The 23,104-nt window shown below is 44.9% G+C and overlaps 1 protein-coding gene across 2 annotated transcripts; it reads right to left on the reverse strand.

Annotated features, from left to right (window-relative positions):
* Nucleotides 1–1,598: 1,598 nt before the first annotated feature.
* On the reverse strand, nt 1,599–22,737 carry LOC139342581 (G patch domain-containing protein 2-like). Of its 2 annotated transcripts, XM_070979774.1 has the most exons (10): nt 22,684–22,737; nt 20,855–21,523; nt 15,444–15,505; nt 14,517–14,675; nt 14,282–14,367; nt 14,119–14,183; nt 13,972–14,011; nt 13,771–13,862; nt 8,666–8,748; nt 1,599–2,166 (listed from the first exon to the last, which is right to left on the reverse strand). In XM_070979774.1, exons 2-10 carry the CDS (start codon nt 21,517–21,519, stop codon nt 2,012–2,014), a joined length of 1,407 nt encoding a protein of 468 aa, XP_070835875.1. In that variant the 5' UTR covers nt 21,520–21,523; nt 22,684–22,737; the 3' UTR covers nt 1,599–2,011. The 2 variants fall into 2 exon arrangements, with proteins under 2 accessions (XP_070835875.1, XP_070835876.1); XM_070979775.1 differs by lacking the exon at nt 13,771–13,862 and having other exon boundaries at nt 8,666–8,744; nt 22,684–22,736.
* Nucleotides 22,738–23,104: the final 367 nt, after the last annotated feature.

Consider the following 23,104-nt stretch of genomic DNA (forward strand, 5'->3'; position numbering starts at 1 on the left):
TCCTGGCCATTGGAAAATCATTTTGGGGCATACAGTCTGGCTGAGGTGTCATTATGGTGACTGCTAATTACCAGAGAGACAGGTGAGGTGTTTCCCCTCCTGCTACTAATGGCACTGTATCTGAACTGATGCGTCTTCCTTCCCTGTCAATGCCTTGGCACCAAAACACGGGCTGACGGATAAGGCGACGGCGAGAAGCTCCCCTTAAAACACTACACAGTCAATACCTGTCAGCGTGTTCAGGGGCATATGTCTTGAGGAGGCCACCAATGTATTTATCAAAAGCTTCTTTGTGTCTAATTACAAAGCTCAACTATTGCGCTGATCCTATCAATCAGGTGTGTGTTCCTGGTGTTGGAAGAGCCCACGGCGCTGGTCAAGCTGCAGCAACGGACATAGCCAGGGGTGGGAGGGCAGGGTGGGGTGTGGTGCTCTCTGTCTCAACACTTTGACTGATTCCCGTGGCAGGATGTCTCGTGTGAGGCATCCATTTGGACGAGTGTGCACACACAGCATTTATAAATGTCATCCCTGGCCAACATGATCACATAAAGCCTTCTCAGACGGATTACTGCAGACGTATAACTCACGTTAATTGGCAAATCTCATTCTACTAAATACGACTCTTCTCTTAAAAAAGGCTTTTAAGTGTCTGAGAAGACATGCGGTACGTAGCTGATGATATGCTGTTCATTTCACTAAAAAGGTAACTTGTGATCATTACAGAAAGTGCATACCTGTACCTTTTGCTGCTGGAAGATTTCACATAGGCCTGTTTTTTTTCCTTAAAGAAATGAAACTTTTGCACACAAATTCACTCTGCTGCTTCTCTTCACGCCAACATTTCACTGAGAAAATACTTTTTAAGACACTCTCCAGCAGAGAGGATTTGATGATGTATAGGAGTATGTGTTTCTGTTGTATTAGACTATCACCTGCATGGATTAGGCCATCAGATTTGACCCCTATATAAAAATGCATTTTTCTGAAAATGCTGCTTGTTTACCAGCTTGGCGAGGACTGTTGCGTTTGATCTCACTGTATGCTGCCATTGATCTTTTAATGCATCTGATGCCGAGGGAGTCGGGGAAATGTATACCCCAAGGGTAGGTGAAAAGACAGCGTGACTCTCCTCTCCCGTCTCCAACAGCTCCTCCGAGTCCTTTCTGCTGGCTGTCAACCAACCCAACAGCACAGCCCCAACAGCAACTAATCCACCACTGCTGAAAAACAGGCTGCTCACACAGATTTGCAGCTGGCCTTGAACTTAAATATATTTGGGGACATTTGAATATGGAAGGTAAGCTGGAGAGAACAGAGGCGGCCCTCCGAGGACCGCAGCTACACTCCCCCTGTGTTGTGCTAATGAGCACCTTTGTACAAACTGTAGCTTTTCAAATCCATGCTAATAGGAGGCCTGTACTTTGTGTGGCTCTCTACCGGTGGTCGCCTCTCTGAACCTTGTAGCAGCATGTGGTAGCTAAGCATTCTGATGCTCTCTCTCTGTCTGTGGGATAGCTACGTGCTGCTGCACAGCCATTGTTGCCACTGTCTTAATGTAGAGCAGACTCTCCCCTCACACTGCCACCCAACCTCACCTGACCATCCTCCCAGTGTTCCCACTGACAAACACTGCGCTACTTGAGTGGACATAATTGGCGGATTGTGTGGTAGCAGGTGGCCTGGAGGCTGTGTGTGGAAACGGGAGGAGCCGCCGAGTCTTGAGTCAAACGAGGAGCCTCTTGAAGTTGTAGAAGATGGCAGAAGGCTTAACAAGGCTTGATTGCATTAACATTTGTCATGCTTAATATACTACCTGGAAAGACTGGATTTAGCAGTAACATGCTGATTTGAGGAGTAATGATGTGCTTTGCTTTTTTTTTTTTCTTTGTCTTTGAGTTAGTGCAGCAAGAGGAGTTTGAGCCTTTTCGTTCTCTGGCACAATAGCTTTTTTTCTGTTGGCACGTTCTTCCACACTTAGGCGCACTGGTCCAGTTCCATCCAGGTGTCCTCATGGTCGCCCCTGGAGGAGAGATAAACTCTCAGGCTGAGCAGATGTAGAGGACCGTGGACCTGGTGCACCTGCTCCCACAGCCTCTAGGGTTGAGGTGTTACTGGCTCCCTGTGCCTCCTCTCTCTGGTGATCCTTGTGAAATGGGTTGCTAGCTGCAGAGAAAAAGAAAGCACGTCTCATATTCTGGACATGGAACACAACACTGAGAACAAACAGTCAAAGATACTTTCTTAAATCACATTTTCCATAACTGTTAAAATGGACAGTCTCTCAAAAATTTAATTTAGTCCTCCTGGATCGCTCGCTCTTTTAGGTATATTAGAATAAAACTTTGAAGCAATCCTCTTCTAATAGGTTAAATATTAATGAGGTTTTGGTCAAGTGAGCCAAATCCAATTTGGCCCCATATGACTTGTGGACATGGTTATTAAAAGGCCAATCTGCGCTGCTCCTATGGCTTAACTTCCCCCCTCCGGTTATGCTGTGTAAGAAGCTGCATGTTTTTAACTCCATTCATCACACGTTCCTGTCCCACTGACTACCTTCCTTTTTAAAGATCCTCTTTCTCTTGATCTCACTCACCTTTAAAGCTTTTTTGTCGCTGCGAGTGAAGGGAAATATCTGAAAGAGAACCGGGGCCAATTTTTGCAGAAGGCAGAGGAACTCTAAAACAATTGCTCTCCCTAACATGTTTGATAAATAAATCTTTCCCGATCCACCCAAAAAAGTTAGCGGCGGTCACACAAGACATTTGCGAGGCAGTCCCAGAGCAGAGGACAAGGGAACTAGAAGTGACATTGTGGCTCTGGGCTGTCTCAAAGGATTAGGCATTACAGCATTCACTGGCATGTGCTTTTGCTTGGTCCCATTATATCTGCTTGTGCCTCTTTCCAGATGACTTCTTCCCCAAACTGATCCGGCGGGCAAGATAATTGATTAATATTTCTTGAGGGAATGATGACTAACTGTTGCTGAGGTTCAACCCAAACACTCAGGGGAAACACAGTCAAAGGCCTGGATCAAAATTCAGGGCTTTCCATATCTGACAGATACACAGAAATGGCTGGGAACATTAGGTTTGTGAGTGTGTTAACATGCAGAGGGCATACCAGATACTAGCCTCTATTCTGGGTCAAGGTCACAACGACGATTAGCTGTTTCTTCACATTTTTACACTGCGATCAAGACAACACTTATTTCATTACACTAAACATTTTAGATATTACAACACAAATCCAGGCTGGACTCATTTAAGCAAAGTGACACATTATTCCAGTCAGTCAGCTGGATACTACAAATAATACTGCAAAAGTACAAATACAACTATTTAAAAATGCTACGACTAAAAGTCCTGCATTCAAAATCCTATTTCAGTAAAAGTATAGAGGACTTATCAACCAAATGTACTTCATGGAAGCATTAAAAGTGAAAGCACTTCCACAGAAGTCTATTCTGCAGAAAAAGGCCTCCAGCTGACATATTTAATATATATTACCTTATCAGAGTGCTAATACTGATGCATCAGTGCTTAAGTAGCATTTTACTGTTTTAACAGTTGAGATTGATGTAGTTTCTTTTCAGTTCAGTAGTTTAGTCGGGCCTTCTCCAAAGGGTCACAGGATAAATCTAAAGGGCACGAAAAAAAAGAAAGCTCTGATTCACAAATCATTATTATTTCTCCTTTTTTTTCTTGAATCTTTGCTTTTTTGTGAAATATTGGAAATACTCCAGCACAAGCGCCTCAAAACTGAGTATGGGAGCTCAGTTACTTTCCACCACTGATTGCATGCAGGTTGCAGGTAAATAACATGAAGAAATCACACGCAATAACTAACTAAAATGATCTGTACATTACGTGTACAGTAAAAGAGGATTTAAAAATGATGAGCTATCATTTTATTCAACTGCTTCCATGAAAGATTCACTCAACTGGTTTTACATCAAGGTCAATAAAGACATTACGACGCAAAGGTTTTCTGTCGATGGGAGAATTACAGTACATGTACTTATTGTGGGTGGTAATGGGAGGTTGAATGGAACCATCTTACCATCTTAATAAGCTCTCATGTGATGCTCTCTAAAAACAATAATTACAGGCCTTCCTGGAGCACTCCCCTTCCCCTGTTTATTAATCAGCTAATTACACATTGACAGTAATGGGCCTGCTGATTCCCACACTTAAATGAACAGGGCTGAATAGCTCTTTAATGATTAGCCTTTGTGTTTCTCTCCCCTGCTCGCTCTCCTTCTCTCTCTCTCATGCACACACACACACACACACACACACACACACATAACATTCTCTTCACAATTGACAAAATAGGACATTCAAATGAGACCTCCCGGTGAGAAGGTTTGCACACAAATGAGTCGAGAAGCACCTGACAGACTGAGCTGCTAAAAACAAACGTGTCTCCACAAACAGTGAGAGTGGTTACAAAAGCAGCAGGTTCACGGTTACACTACATCAACTTGTGTGGGCCTCAGCGTTTGAGCTCAGCCTCCAGCAACAGCAAAACCCACCACCAAAGTTTGGTGAAGCAACGCAGGCAGGTGCAGGTGGAGACGGAGGAGATGGGGGGGGGGGGGGGGGCTTTTGAAGGACGCGAGCAGGGTGCAGAGTGGAGCCGGAGAGGGCGAAATAGTGCGGTGGGCTGCATTTCTGTCAGCAGAAGTGATGGCTGAGTGGTAGCGTTATTTGTCTTGTGCTGCCATACGGCCCTCGCACTAGCCTGGGCATTAATGAGAGGGGGCCGGACCGCCGGGCAGGAACACGGCGGGCCTCCGACGCAGGTGATCTGTCACGCAGCCGTCTCGCTCGGGCAAGGAGACACATGAAGACAGAGGGGAGGCGGCAGGACTGACCGAGGGGCTGGACGCCACATGGACACCCACATGTGGCGCTTTCCAACATGAAGAGATAACCCGCTAACCGTCTGATGAGGTCAATCAGACTTCAACTCTGCCTATTTGCACCAACTCTTCTTGAAACGCTGCACACTAAATAAGTTACGGTTTATTGCCATCATCCCTTTAAGAAGATAAAGATGCAGGGAATTATAGGAGACAGCAGGGGAGGAGTGAAATTGCAATAATGAATTAGTCTGTGGGTCTTTACACTTACGGATTCATCTTTGCCTCTGAATAACTCTCCAAATTTGTGTATTTATTTTCATTCTGAACCACTGGGCTGTTAACATGGTGCTCTTCTTCTGTAATTCACTTACTGCAGAAGACAAATATCAATATTTGGAGAAATTGCACAAGTGATGGATAAAACTCAAATAAATCTAGTAGAAATGACAATTTAAATCTCCATTTTTAATAAAACCCGATAACACATAACAGAAAACTCTATATCTAGTAAGGACTTGTTGGATTGAGTTGGATTGTTGGATTGATGGTGCTGCAAAAAGTAGAAAATGGCCAATTTACGGCTGAGAAATGGAGTGGTCATCTAATCCAAACAGATACCTGGCTTGATAAGTTGTTGTGTTTCTTTTTTTTTTTTTTTCACAACCAGCTTCAGCACTGCCGTGGAAGTGCTAAAAGGGTAAAGAAAGAAGACAAAGCAACAGCTGGGTACCGCCTCAGTAATTCCCAATGGAGCCCTGGAAGACACCTCCAGCCGCAGACCATTTTCACTCCTGATTACAGAGTTTCAAATCAACCACTAACACATACAACAATCCACTTCCTCCGGCCAACTCAAACAAAGACTCGGCTGTCGTGTTCACTAAGAGCAACACAGGGAGCCACGTCGTTCCTTCCACTAAATGCAGTAAACAATCTTTCCATGCAAACAAGATGTTTACCAGAAAACAACCACTCAACAAATCACTGAATCTGATTTTTTTTTTCCCTCCTCTGTACACATTTATGCCAGAATGGCAACAAACCAAGATTTGTACACAGAGAGTGTGAAAGCTTGTCAGAGTGAATGTGCATCTCCGGGCGGCGGTGAGATTACTGAGGACAGACATGGTGCAGCAGGCTGCCAAAGTAAAGATTTATACAGAGCAGTTGCAGCTGCAGAAACTGACATTGGACAGTATGGGATGCATGATAAATCATGGTGGACAGGGGGCACTAGACTCAAGAAGCAGGAAAACACTCTGAACAGGGCTGAGGGGGGATGTGCCAATCAGGGACTCTCCTTCTATGCAATTTAGGGAAAAGATAATCCGTCACCTACTACATAACACACACATTAACATCTCACAGTGCATGACAGTATCTCCACTTAAAGAAACATGTTACAATTATTTAGAGGTGTGGAAAATGCCGATTAGTCATTTGTACATTTTAATCAAATGACAGATATATTTGATTTCATTTTCATGTTAACACATATATTTCTGCCTCTTGCACCTCTTACAACAGACTGTGGGTCTGTTAACTGTCGAGAACCTGAGGGATGCCCTTTGTTCCGCATGTTGAATATGAGGGGTCCTTAAGGGCCAGGGGTGAATCCTTTTTTACTTTTATGGGGAAGTGGTTGAGCGCTGGGGAGGTGAAGGACAGAGTTGCCGGCCGTTCCATCACTCAGTGCAATAAATGGATGCAATCTGTATCCAAGTAAAGCATTGGCTGTTTTTAAATTCCACCTCTTTTATCCAAATGAATGATGGACCCTGGTACAGTGCACTGTGAGGCAATATTAATATACATCAGAGGCCTGCACCCCTCACTAAATCAGGGAACCACCAGCATTTGTTATTTAAATGACAAACAGCAGCTGCAGGAGTGGAGCACAGAGAGGGGACCCAGAAGAAAAGGTGGACAAACCAATTCAGATTTCAATCCGGCAAAGACACAAGGCCCCGAGCCATGACTCTAATGAAAAAAGGCAGCTCCACTGGTCCAAACAGACACAGGGGCGTCCGCTCGGTGCGACTTCCGATAGGGTGAACTCCACATCACTTCTGCTTTGAACAGAGAGCTTCAAATGTAACATGGCTACCAAGCCTAACTGTTCAATTGCCTCTGCTGTTAACTCACCAAATATTTTCTGTAATTTTGGTAGAATTCCAAAAATGTACTACAGCAACATTATGTGAGCACTTCACTTTAAAATCATTTTGATGACTTGTAATAGGGATAATGTTCAAATCTTTCATTCCCACTCTGCGTGTAGAGCTGCTGGAGCCCACCGGAACAACGCACACTGCCCAGGTGGGCCTCAGAACTGGGCTCAGCAGCCTCTGCAGATATCACGGCAGAGATGACGAGACCGAAGAGGCAAGAGAAGCAAGAGACAAGAGTAAATGTCAGACTGGCTTTTAGTCTTCAGCCAGAGCTTCACGAAATGAAAGGCTGCAAGACAGATGCTGTCAGACTAGTAAGTAATATTAGCTGGTTTGTTAAGTCATGTCTTGCATCGTTGCACTTGCTTGATATTTGGCTCTGTTGGCAAAGTTGTCCACTCGCTCTTTTTCAATCATAAGTAATATAATCATAACCAATGCATGTGTACAGCTGTCCATATCTAGTGGTGTAAACATGAACTGCACTAAGAAACCGTAAGGGCGACAGATCGCTAAAAAACAACAAAAACAAAACAATTCTTGCATAATGTTGTAGCCATGCTAGCTGCTAACTGGGCTTCCTCCCCCAATCCCACCAAAAAACAGTTCATTGTCATCACTCATCAACAGTGCTGGAAAACTGGTGATTAAACAAGCCAAGTTGAATTTTATTGAAATAAACAAAAGATTCAGGTTAGCCAGACAGCCTTGCAGTATCAAACCACCAGATTAACTTTGGGTATGCTCGACATTCTTCCCCTGCTCATTGATGCTGTCTTTGCATGGGCTCCACCCAGAACTATTGGTTTAAGATTAAGATCAAGATTAAGATTAAGATTAACTTTAGTACAGCACACATGTTACAGGAGGGAGAGACTGCACACACGCCATGCTTAGTGAAATTATTTCTCCACATTTGCCCATCCTGGTCGTCCTTCCTCCCCGTCAGACCAGGAGCGGTGGGCTGCCAGCCGACAGCGGCGCCCGGGGACACAGTTCCTTTTGTCAGTCAGGTAGTGGGGGTATATTTATGGAGGATACCCCGGGTGAACACGGGGAGAACATGCAAACTCCACACAGAAAGGCCCGTTTTTCCTCGAGCAGCAGGCACTGAAGGCATGGTGGAGGACACGCCACCAGCGCCCACAGCGGGATTCGAACCGGGACCTTCTAGCTGCGAGGCGACAGTGTTACCACTTGTTCCACCGTGCCTGTTAGCATGCTAATTAGAACTTAACATGAGGCAGTTTATACCATAGTAGTGGGTAATTTGAAATTGCGACACTAAATTGAATTATATGGGAACTGATTCGACAGCTGTTGAGATACTTCACTAAAAACCTCAACCTAAAGAAAAAGTCAGCTGGTCGCCAAAGTCAGCAGGATTCATCCTCTGGGGACCGTGAAGGGCACAATTTCCTGGCATTCCAGCCTACAGTTGTTAAGATCTGTTCAGCGGCTAAAAACACCACACAACAAAAATGATAGCTTAAGATCTCTCTTTGAGATACGTAACATTCTGAGTTTCTAGGTTTGATCTTATGTGTGACAACACAACACCTCCACTAGTAATACACCCAAGTGGTGAGAAGAGCAGATTCATCATCTGTGTGGAGGGCGTTACCTGATGTGACGGACACAGCGTCTGTTTCCCTCCTCCTCCTGGAGTCTCCTGTGCATAACAGTCCTGGAGTGACGTTAGTCTGCCTGGCGGGGGGGGGGACAGACAGAGAGAACAGACGTTACTCACAATATGATGATGCAGCTCTCACCCACAACACGCACGAGAACATGTAGAAATTTAATAATTTCACAGAAGTCGATAAACGCAAGCGCTGCACATTTGCAAACGCTGCAGCTGACATTTAGCCTCAGTACAGTGCATATTTTCTTAATTTTTCTTCATTAATCCATATTTTCACCACAGAGCATACTCAATGAGGAGAGGTGCCGGGGTGCATGTGGCTGAGTCACTGCAGAGTTCACACAGACAAATTACACCTGCTCTGTGCCTCCTGTGTCATATGTCAGGAGCCCTGAAATAGGAACCCCCCCCCACACCAGCTTAATAGCCCTGACTTCAGAGATGTAAAGTTAAGGTCAAGGTCCGTTCCATCACTGGGGGGGGGGGGGCAGCTGTAGATGCAGTGTGTGTTTGTGTGTGGGAGGAGGGGGGACAGATTGAGTGAAAGGAGTGTGTGAGGGAGCTACAATAAGATATAATGCATATTCTGGTCGTTATAAGTGACTAGACTGCATCTCACAGAGGATTTAAGGAGTTATATGGTGAGACGCCCCAGCTCATCTGATAGAGAGCACGCATAATGCACTAAGACAGCAGCCCCTAGGTTAAGTCCAACCTGGGGCCCCTTGTCCCCTCTCTCTGACCCTTTCCTGTCCATCTTCGACTGTCCCGTCTAATAAAGGCCAAAAATGAATCTTAAACAAAGCACAACATGGCTGTGTGCTGTTTGAAAATGCCAATAAACAGAAGTTGAAATTGTCATAACAGATCACAAACCGAAGAACAGAAGCTCCTTGTTAACCAGCGTGGCTCATCTTGGACTGCAGGCTACATGAAGCTCACAACCCTAACAGGCACACGCTACAATAAGGCCCCGTCAGGGCAGCCTTTTAACAGGCAGCATGTTCCATGACCTCAACGCCCATAAATCACATGACGGGTGTGCAGGCATGGGGTGTCGAGAGCAGTGCAGGGCACGCTTTGAGCGAAGTCTCTATGTTGTATAATCAATAGATATAAAAATAAATGGCCTGACCGTTATTCTCTCCCTGCTACCCCTCTCTAATAAAATCCCAGTAATGCATATTTCATTTACTTTTATACTTATTGATTACCTGTACTCCAGTTAGTAAATCACGCGCCTATCGATCCCTCAATCGTACCTCTGTCGGACAGCACATAACCAGCCATTTGCGCCCCTGATAAAGAGCTCAGGCATTGAACTCCCCACAGTAAATCTTTGCAAACTAACTTTTTAATTCCAAAATCGATCCACATTTAAACGTCGCATTATTTCACAAGGCACGCCTGCGGTATTAAAAGTAATACCCTGATGCATTTGGTCTTAATGTGTGGAGGTCCATCCCTCCATCTCTTCCCTCATTACACCAAGGCTGAGGCACTCCAGGGCCCCTGCCGCCTGGAGGGAGGCGAGGACCCTCCCCTGCTGCTGAGAGCTGAGAGGCAGAGCCGCTCCGGGGCCGCCAGGGGCCCACAGAGACACTCCGCACAATGCTAATCAAACATGAGAATACCATCAGCTGGCTCATTAACCAAGGCAAAACACCACCATTCATCTCTGAGCAGAACCCAAAGGCTGTTTACAAGCATGTTACATGGCTCAGTGTAAAACTGAGAGAAGTCGTTAAAAAACGCACAACAGTGTTTTTATTATTTAACATCTGTTACTTCATCAGCTTTAACAGCATGACAGATGTTGGCCAGTTGTTTTGTCCCTAAATCTACAGAAACTGTGATGAGAAAACTAAGATTGACTTAGAGGCAATGAGCAATGAAAAAACAAGTCGTACCTAATGAAGACGGCCAACAACAACTAAATTCTGTCAAAGACACAAGGACACTCAGGAAAAAGTCTCCAAGATAGATTTTCAGGTCATATGAGACGCTTTTAAATGCAGCTCAGTCCCTTAGGGTACAGAGTAAAACAGCACTGACACAGGGTCAATTGTAATTTTGGCGCCCACATCCAAAAGCAAATATATCAATTAAAAATAATAAATCAAAAGAGGAGTGAGGAGCTGCAGTTACAAAACGGCCATCTATTTTCATTAGGATACATGGCGCTTCAGGTGTGAGCAGGATCTCAAGATTAATAGAGGTATTCAAATGAATCAGAAAGGATTAGGGTCTCCAGGGGACATAATCAATAGCTCCAAATCAATAATCAATAGGCCACTCACACCAATATACTAACTGCTGACACAGAGATCTCACAATTAAAATGAAAACTGGGAAGGGAGTGGCGTAAGACTATGATTTATCTCACAGCGCAAGTGTCATTTAGAAATAAATAAGCCAATAGATAAAAGCTGCTGCCGCCTGGCTCAGGTGGGAGGCAGTTATGCATTTTAACGTGGCCGCCGCCCTGAGCATTACAGCCAAATCCCACAAAGCATTGCGCCCATTCACGCGCCGATACCAGGATAAACAGCATGCAACCTCATACAGCCTTTATCACTTAGCATCAAATCTCTGATTGTCGCCGTCAACTCGCGGCAAACAGGAGATGACAGCTTTTATTAATACAGTATCATTTCAACCTGGCCGCGGTACAAGATTAATGCTTACACTCTGCCCACAGAGAAAACACTTTTCTCTCAAGGGTGTTTGGAAACAAAGAAAAGTCAGATGTATGGGAGCTCAGCGCCAGAAATCGATCACGCGGGCACAACGGCGAAAAAAAATGAGAATATAGTGAAGTGAAATCAGGAGTGGACACCTTAAAGTTTCGTTAAGAGCGGGCGTGAGTAATCATAGCGTTTCTCATTGACATGCAAAGCAATAACTGATTGGCCGGTGTTGTGTTTGCATGTGAGTGTGTGTTTTGGAGGAAGTTAAAGTATGGGTGCCGTGTGTGCAGAGCTGGGTCGGAAGGACAGAGCAGCAATCTCACTGGAGAGTGGATTTGAGCAGCTTGGGGAGATAGACTCAGCTCGTGCCGTCCAACGGGACACATCAGAAGCCCCTCTCGTCAATCCCCCCTCTCTCCCTCATTCATTTGGGAGTATGATTTATACTTTTTGAAGTGAAGGGTCTTGAATCCCACTATAAAGGAATTAAGAGGTCTCCCCTGAGTCCGCCATTCAAATGAGAGCATGGCAGGGATATGAGGGCTTTTTAATAGAGAGAAATTAGTATTCACAATGCCTCAAACTGGAATCTGAAGGAACCTTTCAGGTGGAGAAGAAAGGGCCAGTTTAGAAAAGAAAGCCCTAAGAAGTCGGGGGCTTTTCATAGCAGTCGTGTTTTTGCCCCTCATCAAGGAGCGCTGGAGCGCTCTGTGAAATAACCCAAGAGAGAGGGAGGAAAAAGAGTGTGTGTGTGTGTGTGTGTGTGTGTGTGTGTGTGTGTGTGTGTGTGTGTGTGTGTGTGTGTGTGTGTGTGTGTGTGTGTGTGTGTGTGTGTGTGTGTGTGTGTGAGAAACAAAATTAAGAATGCACCATAAATAGGCAGAGTGGAAACAATACAATGAGGAGTCCCACAGTCTCGAGGCCAGGGGGGCTAAGCGGCTTCTCAACAGTCCCCCATGCAGATGCATCAGTTCCAGGGATGACTGGGAGCGATGTGATGCTTTGACAAACATCTTTTGGATAAACCTTTTTTTTTGTGCTTCTGTGCAGTCCCAGAAATGCACAGATTTTAATCGGCACTGCGACTATGTCAACACACAGTATTTCTCTATTTGGGAACGCTGACCTTGAAAACTATTGAACTGAAGTCTTCCTGCATCCAGCTGCAGCTGTCTACTGTGAGTTCAGCTCAGACTTCAGGCCAGGATTGACATTAACATTAATCTTCTGCTTGTGGTCCTGGAGACCCCAGGCCCTCTTTAACAGCTCAAAAAACACACTTAACACTGTTTAATCACCTCCATACTACATGACTTAATTAATTATACGAGAGATGTTTACAGTACAAACATGATTTTAATCTAATGACCAATAACAGAAAACACCACATTACGTCTGTTCGGTTCTCAGAGACTTCAAACTCTCCAAATGTTTATTTCAATTTCTCTCACTGGAGTTTTGGAACAGTTTGTTCATAAGAGGACTAAAAGGGATTGAGGCGTCTCTGGGGTCTCACTGACCTCAAACATGAGTAATGTCACTGTGTACTGTAGATTTCTTTGTCTGTGAATGATTTTTTCTATAAATTTGTTCATGTATACAGTAACATGCAAAACATGAATTATTACCTCATTTGGTGTGAAAACAATGCTTTATGATATTTTCTGTATTTTGTCAATTCTCTACTACAAATTGGGTTTTAATGAGTTTGAAAGAAAATACTAAATATATATATAATTGAAGAAAAAGAGCTTTATTATTATTATTATTATTACACATATGGGGAGTCTGTGAGAGCCCAAGCAATGAGGAAGTAAAGCCAATGTCAACATAATTGGTTGAGATGGATGTGGCTATTCAAATATGTGTGCATCTGTGTGTGTTATCCACCTCTGCAAAGAATATGTATAAACTAAAGATTCAAAGCTTCTCGAGTGGATTTGCAACGTTTTTGTTTTGAAACATGCTGTTAATTCACTCATTTATGCAGCAGTACAGGGCTAACAATTAGCTCCTATGAGGTCACTCAAACACACATTTAGGGGTGTGTGTGTGTGTGTGTGTGTGTGTGTGTGTGTGTGTGTGTGTGTGTGTGTGTCTGTGTTTGTGTGTGTGTGTGTGTGTGTGTGTCCCTCCTTTAGAGCTTATTGGTAAAGACAAAGGTCTGGGACCCGACCCGTTTGTGTGTGATCTGTCCGCCCACACACAAACACACTCAGTCTCAGAGGGATCATCTCAGCAACGATGACTTAACAGTGACCTATGCTCTGTAAGCGATTTGTTTAAATGAGTTGGCCATAGACTGATCCATCAATATATTGAGCTTTGATTGGAAAAAGGTGTCTCCGATAGGCCCTTGAGAGGCTACTTTATTTAACGTGTGGCATCAACTACCTGTTTCTGCAGACTGAGGAGGAACATCTGAGATGGGAGCTCTCTGACACCATGTCAATAGGACACACTGGTAATGGGCACAAAGGGTTCAACTGGAAATTGAAAGTATCAATAAGATTTAGATTTTGCAATTTCACCATTAAAGAAAAATTGGGGCCAAAAGGATAATGAAGCTTGGAAAAAACTTGTTCTGTAACATACCTGGCTTCGGTCTCGGTTTCCAACAGAAGGCAGCCAAAAGCTAAAAGGAGACAATCAAAGTATAATCACTGATGGAAACAGATGGACTTAACAAGAAGAGTACTATACAATGTTGTTTTTAAAAGAGGTTTAACCAGTATATCGTACTCTCTCTGATAAGGATCTCGGGAGAAGTGTCTCAGTCTCTCCACAAACACGGGCATGCTGTTGCCCTGTAAAACACAAATCAAACACACACAGTAAGAGAGAGACACCATAAAAACTGTATAACTGTTCTCTCCCGAGGAGGAAGATGCCACTTTGTTTTAACCTTGCTGGGAAGCCGCCTCCTGTCCTTCCTGATACAGCAAGCAGCAGAGCCAGGCATTCGTTTCAGACGTGAATGATACCGATACCCTGCAACAGCACAAAACGCATTAATCTTCCTGTGTCACAGAACGGTCAGAAAAGATCATTAATGTTTAAGATAGAAAGGCAAGCAAACTCGACTGGTGCAAAAAAACAGAAAGAACGTGGATCCAAAGCACGCAGTCAGCGTCCTCTACCTCTCTGAGAGGGTCTTGCAGGTTGCAGGAAGGTGGGCGAGGGACGGTTGCCCTCGAGGGACAGCTGGCTGTCTGAGTCCCAGCTGGGCAGCAGGCCGGCCACGCCCGTCCCAACTCCACAGTCCCCCTCGAAGAACCAGTCGCTCTGCTCGTCGTCGCCTGCACACAGGGACAGGGAAGGCCGCATCGGTTAGCATGCCGCTGCTGCAGCCTACATATTTTTCAGTTCTATTCAACTGATGATAATAAAACAGCCAAATTAAGAATTTCCTCATTTAAAGTTGTGCTATAGTCCCACTGTAACTTCACAGGACCACCAAACAGCAGCCTACAGCGCAGTTTGAGGATAATGTCGGAAATAGGAGGTAAATATTGGAACAAAGCGACCGATCCGGAACACTTTGGAGAGATTCAATCACCATTGTGCTCAAGTTTCAACTGACACATGTGGGCGTCAATAATGACTACTCCTTTAACTACACACCACCAGACAACAGCAGCCTCGTCCCCAGACCTCGAGCTCCTCTCAGACCTGTCAGTCAGCGGAGAACATGCAGGAACCATGCCTCTCACAGTCAAGGTGTAGTGACAACTGTTAAATCAGAGGCCGCCTGGCCCCACCACGGCTAATGAGATTAGCAAAGGCTTCAGCGCTCATTAACACGACATGACAACGTCTTATTAGAGTCGCCTGGGTGCCCAGCAACCAGCCCATTGTATCCTCCCTCTCCAGGCCGGCATTCCCTCAGAGTCGAGCGGGGTATTGTCCAAATCCGACAACTCCTCATCTTTCTTCATTCCATCAAGAAGGCTTCAACTGTGAGCTCCAAATACTCTAAATCAAATCACTTACTAGTTTGAACCACGTGAAGAGATGAAGTGATCTTAAAGGTTTCCCAAATCTTCAAATTGTTACTTTTTTCATACCTTGTCTGCCTTCATCATTGGTGAACAGGCCAGGGTCACTGCTGCACGTGCTGCTGGTTTCCCTGCAAAGAAGGAAAACATCACATGTGAATGATCTGCTGACCTGCGTCTTTAATATCAATGACTTTTGAGGGTGAAGAACTCTGTTTTGACTTGTCATCTCAAACCTGACGGGTTCTTTAGGTCAGACAATGTTATAGCGTCTGAAAAGTGAACAATGCGCATCAAAAATTTACGTGGCCCTGTAATGTCAATATTTAACATGCAGCATTCAATAATAAAAATAATGAAGAAGTCCGGAGCTGGAGGTCGACATAAATGGAAATGACACAAAAAGACAGAGCGCGCTGTGTTCTCCCTTGTTGCGATAGCAAACACAAAGGCATGAGGAGAGGCTCTGATCGAAGCCACTGAGTGACATGCACAATCTAATTGAATATCCTCCGCTGTCAGCTCCAATCTAATCTGGCCTGCGTCGTGGAGGATGACAGGAGAGCGAAACACATTCCCCTGCCCGCCCCTCCCTCTGGGTGTGCCCCACACACAGAGAGATCCACAGACGTGCCGCTTCCACACTACAACTGGCCAACATCTGCTGTGTGGGCTGCTGCTGCTGCTGCTGCTCGCTGCCTAGACGGCTCCATCGCTGCTGCCCCAGGCAACCCCCGTTACACTGCCTCCACACCCTCTGCCCCCCCCTCTGCTACCCGAGACCACCCTGGGTTTCTCTGCCTTTCTCACACCTCAGCCACCTTGAACCGGGACCTCCACACACTCCAAGGTCATGGGGGGGTGTTAGGGGAGGGGTGGAGGTGATGAAGGTGGAAGGACCAGAGCTCAAAAGAGGTTTTGGTTTTCTCTGAAACTCTCTCAAACTGTCACACTGCTGCCATTCCTTACTTTAACTTAAGGCATTAAATTAAATTCTCACGATTGTGTATCGATCCACGGGTGAAAATAGTTCCCAACAAATGCACTATATACTCCTGTCTGAGTAATGTTAACTAAAAACTACAGTGCCCAGCAGTTTTTAGAGAGCCTTTTATAAAAATGGCACTATATGTAATTTTCTATATTTAGGGATGATGCACATTTTTCAACATTTCTATAAACGTGACAGTGTCAGCCAACCAGCAAATATCCATCTGCAGTCCATTGACACATTCATGTATTTATGATGTTTTCTGACATTTGTTGAACATAACAGATATACAATAAGATCAGGCTTAAAGCTAATTTCCATCCAAACTTCTTATGAAAGAGGTTTGAATGGAAAGAGGGAGCCTGATGGTCTTGATTGCCTTGCATTTTTCCTCCTGTTTATCATCGCTGACCTTGCTCATAGGAGAAGGCTGGAGGGTCAGATATGCGCTGATACGGTGCTTTGCCATATTGCAGAGGCCTGCCAGTGACGACAGGATCAGAAAAACGTCGGCCCAGCCCGCACGTCTTCCTGGCCAGATGGCCCTGCATCATCTCCCCGCACATCCGCAAGAAGCAGATGTGAGAGGGAGCAGGCCTCTCCGGGGAATCTGGAAGATGTCTGGCCTCGCCAAGCAGTCCTGGACCGTCCCTCCACCCCTTCAGCCCTCTCTCCAGACTGACTCCCCAGGCCTCTGCTCAGCTGTACCCCACCTCTGGACACATTGGCTGGCATCTGGACCACACAACACTCCGACATAGAGGGCACAGCCAAAAGCTCTACAATAACTACAGTTTTGGTTTTATGCTTCATTCCACAACGTTTCTTAGAAATTAGGATCCAGCGATTGTTAACCATTTCCAGCAGCGCGGTGTAAAATAATGTGTTTGCTTCTTATTGGAGGGATTTTGTGCAAAGTTTGAAAAAGAATCGCAGGTATAAACAATTAATTAGAGACACCCATTAAGTATTTATCCGTATTAAAGGTGTAATGTGATGTCGCTTGAAGCAGCACAGGGCCGATGTGAGACTGTTTCCATTAAGTGCTGCCTAATTAATGGCATGAATAATTGAGACCCCCATTTTTCTTGGGACCAAAAGAAACACCTCCTCTTTCTTCAGCAGTGACCTTTGTCAAGAAAAGTTGACAAACATTTTGGGCAAACTTGGGTCTTTGGCACAAAAGAGCACTTCCCCCTGTCAGGAAATAAGATGTCCTGTTGTGGATTAGGTGCTGTAAACACAAATAGGACTTAATTAGATAAAATACCATATGTCCATGGTGAAACAAAGGCAAGGGCAAAAACTGCATTCCAGTATTTTAGAGCTGAGCTCCCCACATGGCCCTATTGTCTCTATACAAGCCAAAGAGGTGAAGCAAAACACAGTATCCAGATGAGCACTAATCATTAGGATATAATCCTCAGCTCCTGGGAGAGGCAGACCAGTTTGCACAGAGATTACAGGCTAGCCGCCATTTATTGAGCCTGGGCTCATTCTGCAGAGGAATAAAGAAGAGGCAGAGACGGAGGGGGGCAAAGCGCTGATAACAATGGATCCGTGGGCTCTTCAAACAAGCCGCCTCAACCCAAATCCATGCCCTCTTCCATGGGTGTCTGATTATAAGGTTATCCCACCATCCCTGAGCTGCAGTAATTGGATTAGTCTCAGAGATTTATGAAAATTAACTTCAGCAAATGCTGCACTGCTTCCCCCCAAAAACTCCTCACAGTTTTCAAAATAGAAATCATGGCACGATAAAGACGAGTGTGAGAAAAGCACGCACGGTGGCTTTGTTTTTCTGGTGCCCGGGTTGAAGTCAGCATCACCAGCAGCAGCACACAGCTGGAGACGGAGGCTGAGCCCAGGACGGCGTCCACCCACAGGTGAGGCCTGCTTGCCGGGCCAGCCTGGGTGCCAGGTGGCCTCATTGCCAGCAGGCTGGGCCAGGTCTAATCAAGGATGTGGAGACCAACTGGAGCTGCCAACATCTGCTCCCCTCGCACTTGGGTGGCTGAAGGCAAAGCTCTGCTCAGTACGCACATAAGAGGAGTAACCTTGAGGAGCGACCAGACGCTCCATATGAAAAAGGTTAATGGAATGAATGGAGACCAAAGAAATCCGAGTGCTCCAAAAGACATTTCAACAATGGCATCTGTGTCCGACATCAAATGGACCATACGGTCTCTGAGTATAAATATTGCTGTTGTACCACTGTCAACCCCTCATCACTGCTGCCATTTGTTCATATCCTTTGCCTCTGCCACGGCTTAACCACTAGATTGTTCAGCCCTCAGAACAGTGTGGCAGTCTACTGAGCAGCAATCAAGAGCGTTGGCGTGGTGTAAGTGAGAAATGATTGACAGCGTGCCACGGTGTTTCCATTTATTTCTTCTCCGGAGCTGTTTTCTGTCAGAACGGCTATTGATTTTTCCATAAAGTAAGAAAACAAGTACCGTTTAGGGGCTAGGGAGGTCAGCACAAATTAAACCAGAAGATGTAAAGCCTTCTGTCTGTCCCATTACCCGTTACCTCAAACGTCTTCTTCTCAAAGGAAACACATTGTGCAGCAGCACGGCAAGACATTGAGAAAGGGAACTTCCAGGTCTGAGTGTTATAATGACACTGAACTGAACTGCGCGGCTGTCTGTCAGTTTATTACACACGTGGACCACGTGAGGTACTGAATACCAAAACACCATTTATACTCTATCACTACTTTACTGCTACTATTACTTTCTTTTTTTCCTGATTTACTAAACATTTCAATAATATCCCATGATTAAGTATGTAATGTAATATTGCCACCAAATTCCTGATCCCCCAGAGGATGAACCCAAATAATTTTAGCCATCCTCCGAGTTTTCCTCTAGCGCCTCCAACAGTTCAAGATTTCCACTTTTCCAGTGAAATATCTGAATATGTACTGAATGGATTGACATTCAAGGTGCCCTGACAGTGTGTCTTAATGAGTCTGGTGACTTTTCCTCTATCGCCACCAGCAGGTTGACAATTGTGCATTTATGGTTTTCAGTGAAATGTCTCAGAATGAACCGTAATCACTTTGGGGATCAACTGGTGAAATTTTATGAGGTCCAACACTTTGGTTTATGACCAAAACCTGAAAAAGTAAAGACAAATCCCATGAGTCTCAGTTGTACTTAAGTGCTAAGCAGCAAATGCTAACATGCTAGCACACTGAACTACGACTATATTCATGGTTAAGATAACACCTGCTTAGCATCAGCATGTCACTGTGAGCATGCTCGCATCATGGATGAGGTTAGCATTTCGATGTTAGCATTTGCGTCAAAGCGTGGTTGCGTATAGCCTCACAGAGCTGATCGCATGAACGTGGACGTAAATCACTGTAGTCTTTTTATGTCTTATGTAAAAGCACTTTTGGATGGAATTACCTGATTGTTGAATGTCTTATATGAAGAAACTTGTCTTGTAAATTGAATATCATTAGGTTTTTGACTGTTTTTCATTTCCTTATGTTCAAAAGACCAAATGATTAATCAATTATTTGAGGAAATGACCATCAGATTAACCAACACAGGAAACAGCTGTTAGATGGTGACAGTTTATAATTGCCAGAATGATGATTTCACCATTTAGCCTTTTTGATTCCACCGTATATTGTAATCTTTGCTGTGCTGTAATATAATGTCCCTCTCTGCTGCCACTTTACAGCCACATTTAGTTTTGCTAAATAAAATGCACACAAGAGGGAGCACTGTGGGACACTGGGACAGGCCCAGCTTTAATTACCCAGCCCAAGACAGGAATTCATTTCAAAACAAATCAATACCGAACCAAGTCACTTATTTATTTGTGACAATATTTCTCGAAAGGAAATAATGAGCTGGCAGATGCCCGGAGGCATAACTATCAAAGATCCCTCCCTGGTGATCATATCAGCCATAGGATATGAGGATGAAGAGATTCTATCATTCATTTTTAATGTCAACTCAATACTTTAAAGTGAAGTGGTATGATTGTGATACCTTTCTTTTTTGGTTTAGTTGAGGACATGCTGAATATTGACAAGTGGCTGGATGAAGACAGGCAGTATAGATCATTTTAAATGTCGCCATGTTTAATTGCTTCTGTCTGATAGTAGTTATGATCATGACTTTTATGCTATGGGTTTAACTGCCTTGGTAACTTTCCATTTAAAGGGTAAAGAGGGCTTTAAGAGTTCTGAGCTCCTTTTTCAGTATGGTTTTAATCCCGACTCTTTAAACAATGGCAGGGTTAACATTTGGCTTTTTGAAAAACTGTAAATTAAGTGTAAGATTTTAAAAACTGGAACTGTTCATTTTTCACACATAATGAGCCTAAAAGCTTTTCATAGCATCCTAAATGGACATCAAATGTGGTGTGGATCGCTTCCTATAGGGTCTACCTGTATAACAACACTGTAAAGAATGATGAACAAAAAGAGGAAGAAAATACAAATATTCTCCCTTAAATTGAACATTACCCTTCGGACATGTTCTCATCAGCAGCATCTCTGTGCTCCTTGGCCATCTTTCTCTTCCAGCACTCCTTTCCCATCAGCCTGGCTCCTTCAGTCTGTCGGTCTGCTCCCATCCAACTGCCAGCCCTCTTCTTCGATCCTGACAGATGCTGCATCCTGGACGGCCTGTGCCTCCGCTTCCCATCGACACCAGAAACCTTTAGCTTCTGCTGCAACCTGACTGTGACGTCGGAGGTCATGCGTTTGACCTTCCTCCGCCTCCTCAGCGGCCGTCCCGGGTTATTCTCTGTGAAGGAGTCAGACTCTGGCCAGGACGGCTGCCGCGTCCTGACCGGGCCTCTCTTGACGGAGCGCCACCGGTTGGTTGAAGTCATGTCGTCAGAGTCACTGCAGTTGGCCATGGAGGCAGCGATGGTTGAGGAACAGTTCCTGTTCCTGTATTCTTTAGTCTCATCCAAACTGGACTCTGAGGCCTCAATCCAGCACCGTCTGTGCTCCAACGGATAGAGGGAGGATTCTCGACAGCGCTTGCGGCCTCTGCGGCGGCGGATCTGCCGGCGCTGCCGCAGAGGGCTCAGGACCATTTCCTCCCACAGCTCTCCCAGCTTACTTTGCTCTGAGGTCTGCTCCAGAGCAGACACCAGGTCCTGCACCAGCTCATCCATCATGGTGCTGGAAAGCAAAGACAGTAGACGCAACAGAGTTCAACAGAGTTGAGCTGGGACGAGCAAATTTAGGATGCTGCCCCCAAGATGGAAAAGTAGTAAAACTCTCAACATCAATTCAGAAACCGAATGGTGACATCATTATATCTTATAATTACGTATATTAACATTATATTTGTGAGTGGACCAGCATCAGCCAGAAATGCTTGAGTTGAAAACACAGTATATTTGATGGGGATATGACAATATGTATTACATGAGTCAATATAAATTTGTCTACCATCTGCCATAATGTTTCTACCATGACTGCTACCATGTTAGTATTTCTAGGTGTACTGGGCCGTTCATAAACCCATAGTCAAACTCAAACTAATAGTCATGTCTGGTTATTTTATCCATAAACTGCTTCTATAACCCTGATTCCTAAAAAGTTGGGATGGTGTGTAAAACATAAATAAAAATAGAATATAATCATTTGCAAACCAGCTGTGTTTAGAGACAACAGTTTTACAAAGCGTTCCTGAGTCCATGTACTAACATCATACAGTCATGTGTTCACAAAGTGGTGAACCTCGCTCCATCTTTGCTTGTGCACGACTGAGGATGCCCCTTTCATACCCAATCATGACACTATCACCTGTTAAACAGGTGTTTTTGGACCATTCCAACACTTCCCCAGTCTTTAGTGGCTCCTGTCCCAACGTGTTGCTGCATCAAAGCATATATTTACAAAAATCAATGAAGGTGACGAGGTAAAACAGTAAATATACTGTCTTTGTACCATTTCTTCCAGAGGTCTACAGACGATCATCTGCACTGAAACTTTAAAGCTCCCCTGGTTTGACTGATTACAGCTTGTTTGGGCGCTCGCACATCAGCAGCAGCTACAAAACACACTGCACTTTCATGACTAGCTGAGGAAGCTACACTGGGAAGCTGTGCAGCAGCAGAACAATGGCAGAGGCAGGCTGAGCTGTGTGTTACATAACAACATGTCACACGTGAGCTGAGCACAAGGACAGCCTGCACAGCCACACATCCGCTCACTGCCGACACCAGCGCAACACAGCGTTCATCAGCGTTTCACACAGCGAGCGAGACACGTACGAGTCACAGCCACCCGAATGTTCGCTAATAACAGCCACAGTCCACTGTTTGAGCACTCACCAGTCGCAGCTTGTCTTGTTTTGTTTTCAGCACAGCTGACACACCACACGCACTTCCGCCCTGCTGGCCAGCCAATCAGGTGCCTCCGTCTCGCTGTGACGCGGCTGTAAGGCAGCGCGCCACACCAGCACAGCGTCCATGAAGATAAGAGCAGAGCAACCTGCGAGGCTGCAGATAGCACATGTCACTTCAGCACCGAGCACCACAAGGCTTGGAAGAAGGTTACTGACAGGGTCCTGTTACTTTACAGGAATGTGTCTGTGATACCCAACAGAAATCATAACGATCCTGTGTTGTTGTGCATCGCTTTATTCCCTAAAGTGACCTCCTTGAAAAATAACCCTTTCACCGTGATGCAGACCTAATTATAATAGTAGATGCATACTGTCAGAGCCAGTGCTGAAATACAAAGGTCATGATA

The sequence above is a fragment of the Chaetodon trifascialis genome, chromosome 14 (assembly GCF_039877785.1).
Source record: "Chaetodon trifascialis isolate fChaTrf1 chromosome 14, fChaTrf1.hap1, whole genome shotgun sequence".
Taxonomy (NCBI): domain Eukaryota; kingdom Metazoa; phylum Chordata; class Actinopteri; order Chaetodontiformes; family Chaetodontidae; genus Chaetodon; species Chaetodon trifascialis.

Excerpts from the sequence above, each read along its gene's own strand:
- LOC139342581 (XM_070979774.1), bottom strand. The coding sequence starts at position 21,519 with ATGATGGATGAGCTGGTGCAGGACCTGGTGTCTGCTCTGGAGCAGACC. Across the intron at positions 15,506-20,854 it reads GATGAGAACATGTCCGAAGG|GGAAACCAGCAGCACGTGCA; the intron begins GTAATGTTCAAT and ends CCTTCTTTGCAG. Across the intron at positions 14,012-14,118 it reads CGAGATCCTTATCAGAGAGA|CTTTTGGCTGCCTTCTGTTG; the intron begins GTACGATATACT and ends GTCTCCTTTTAG.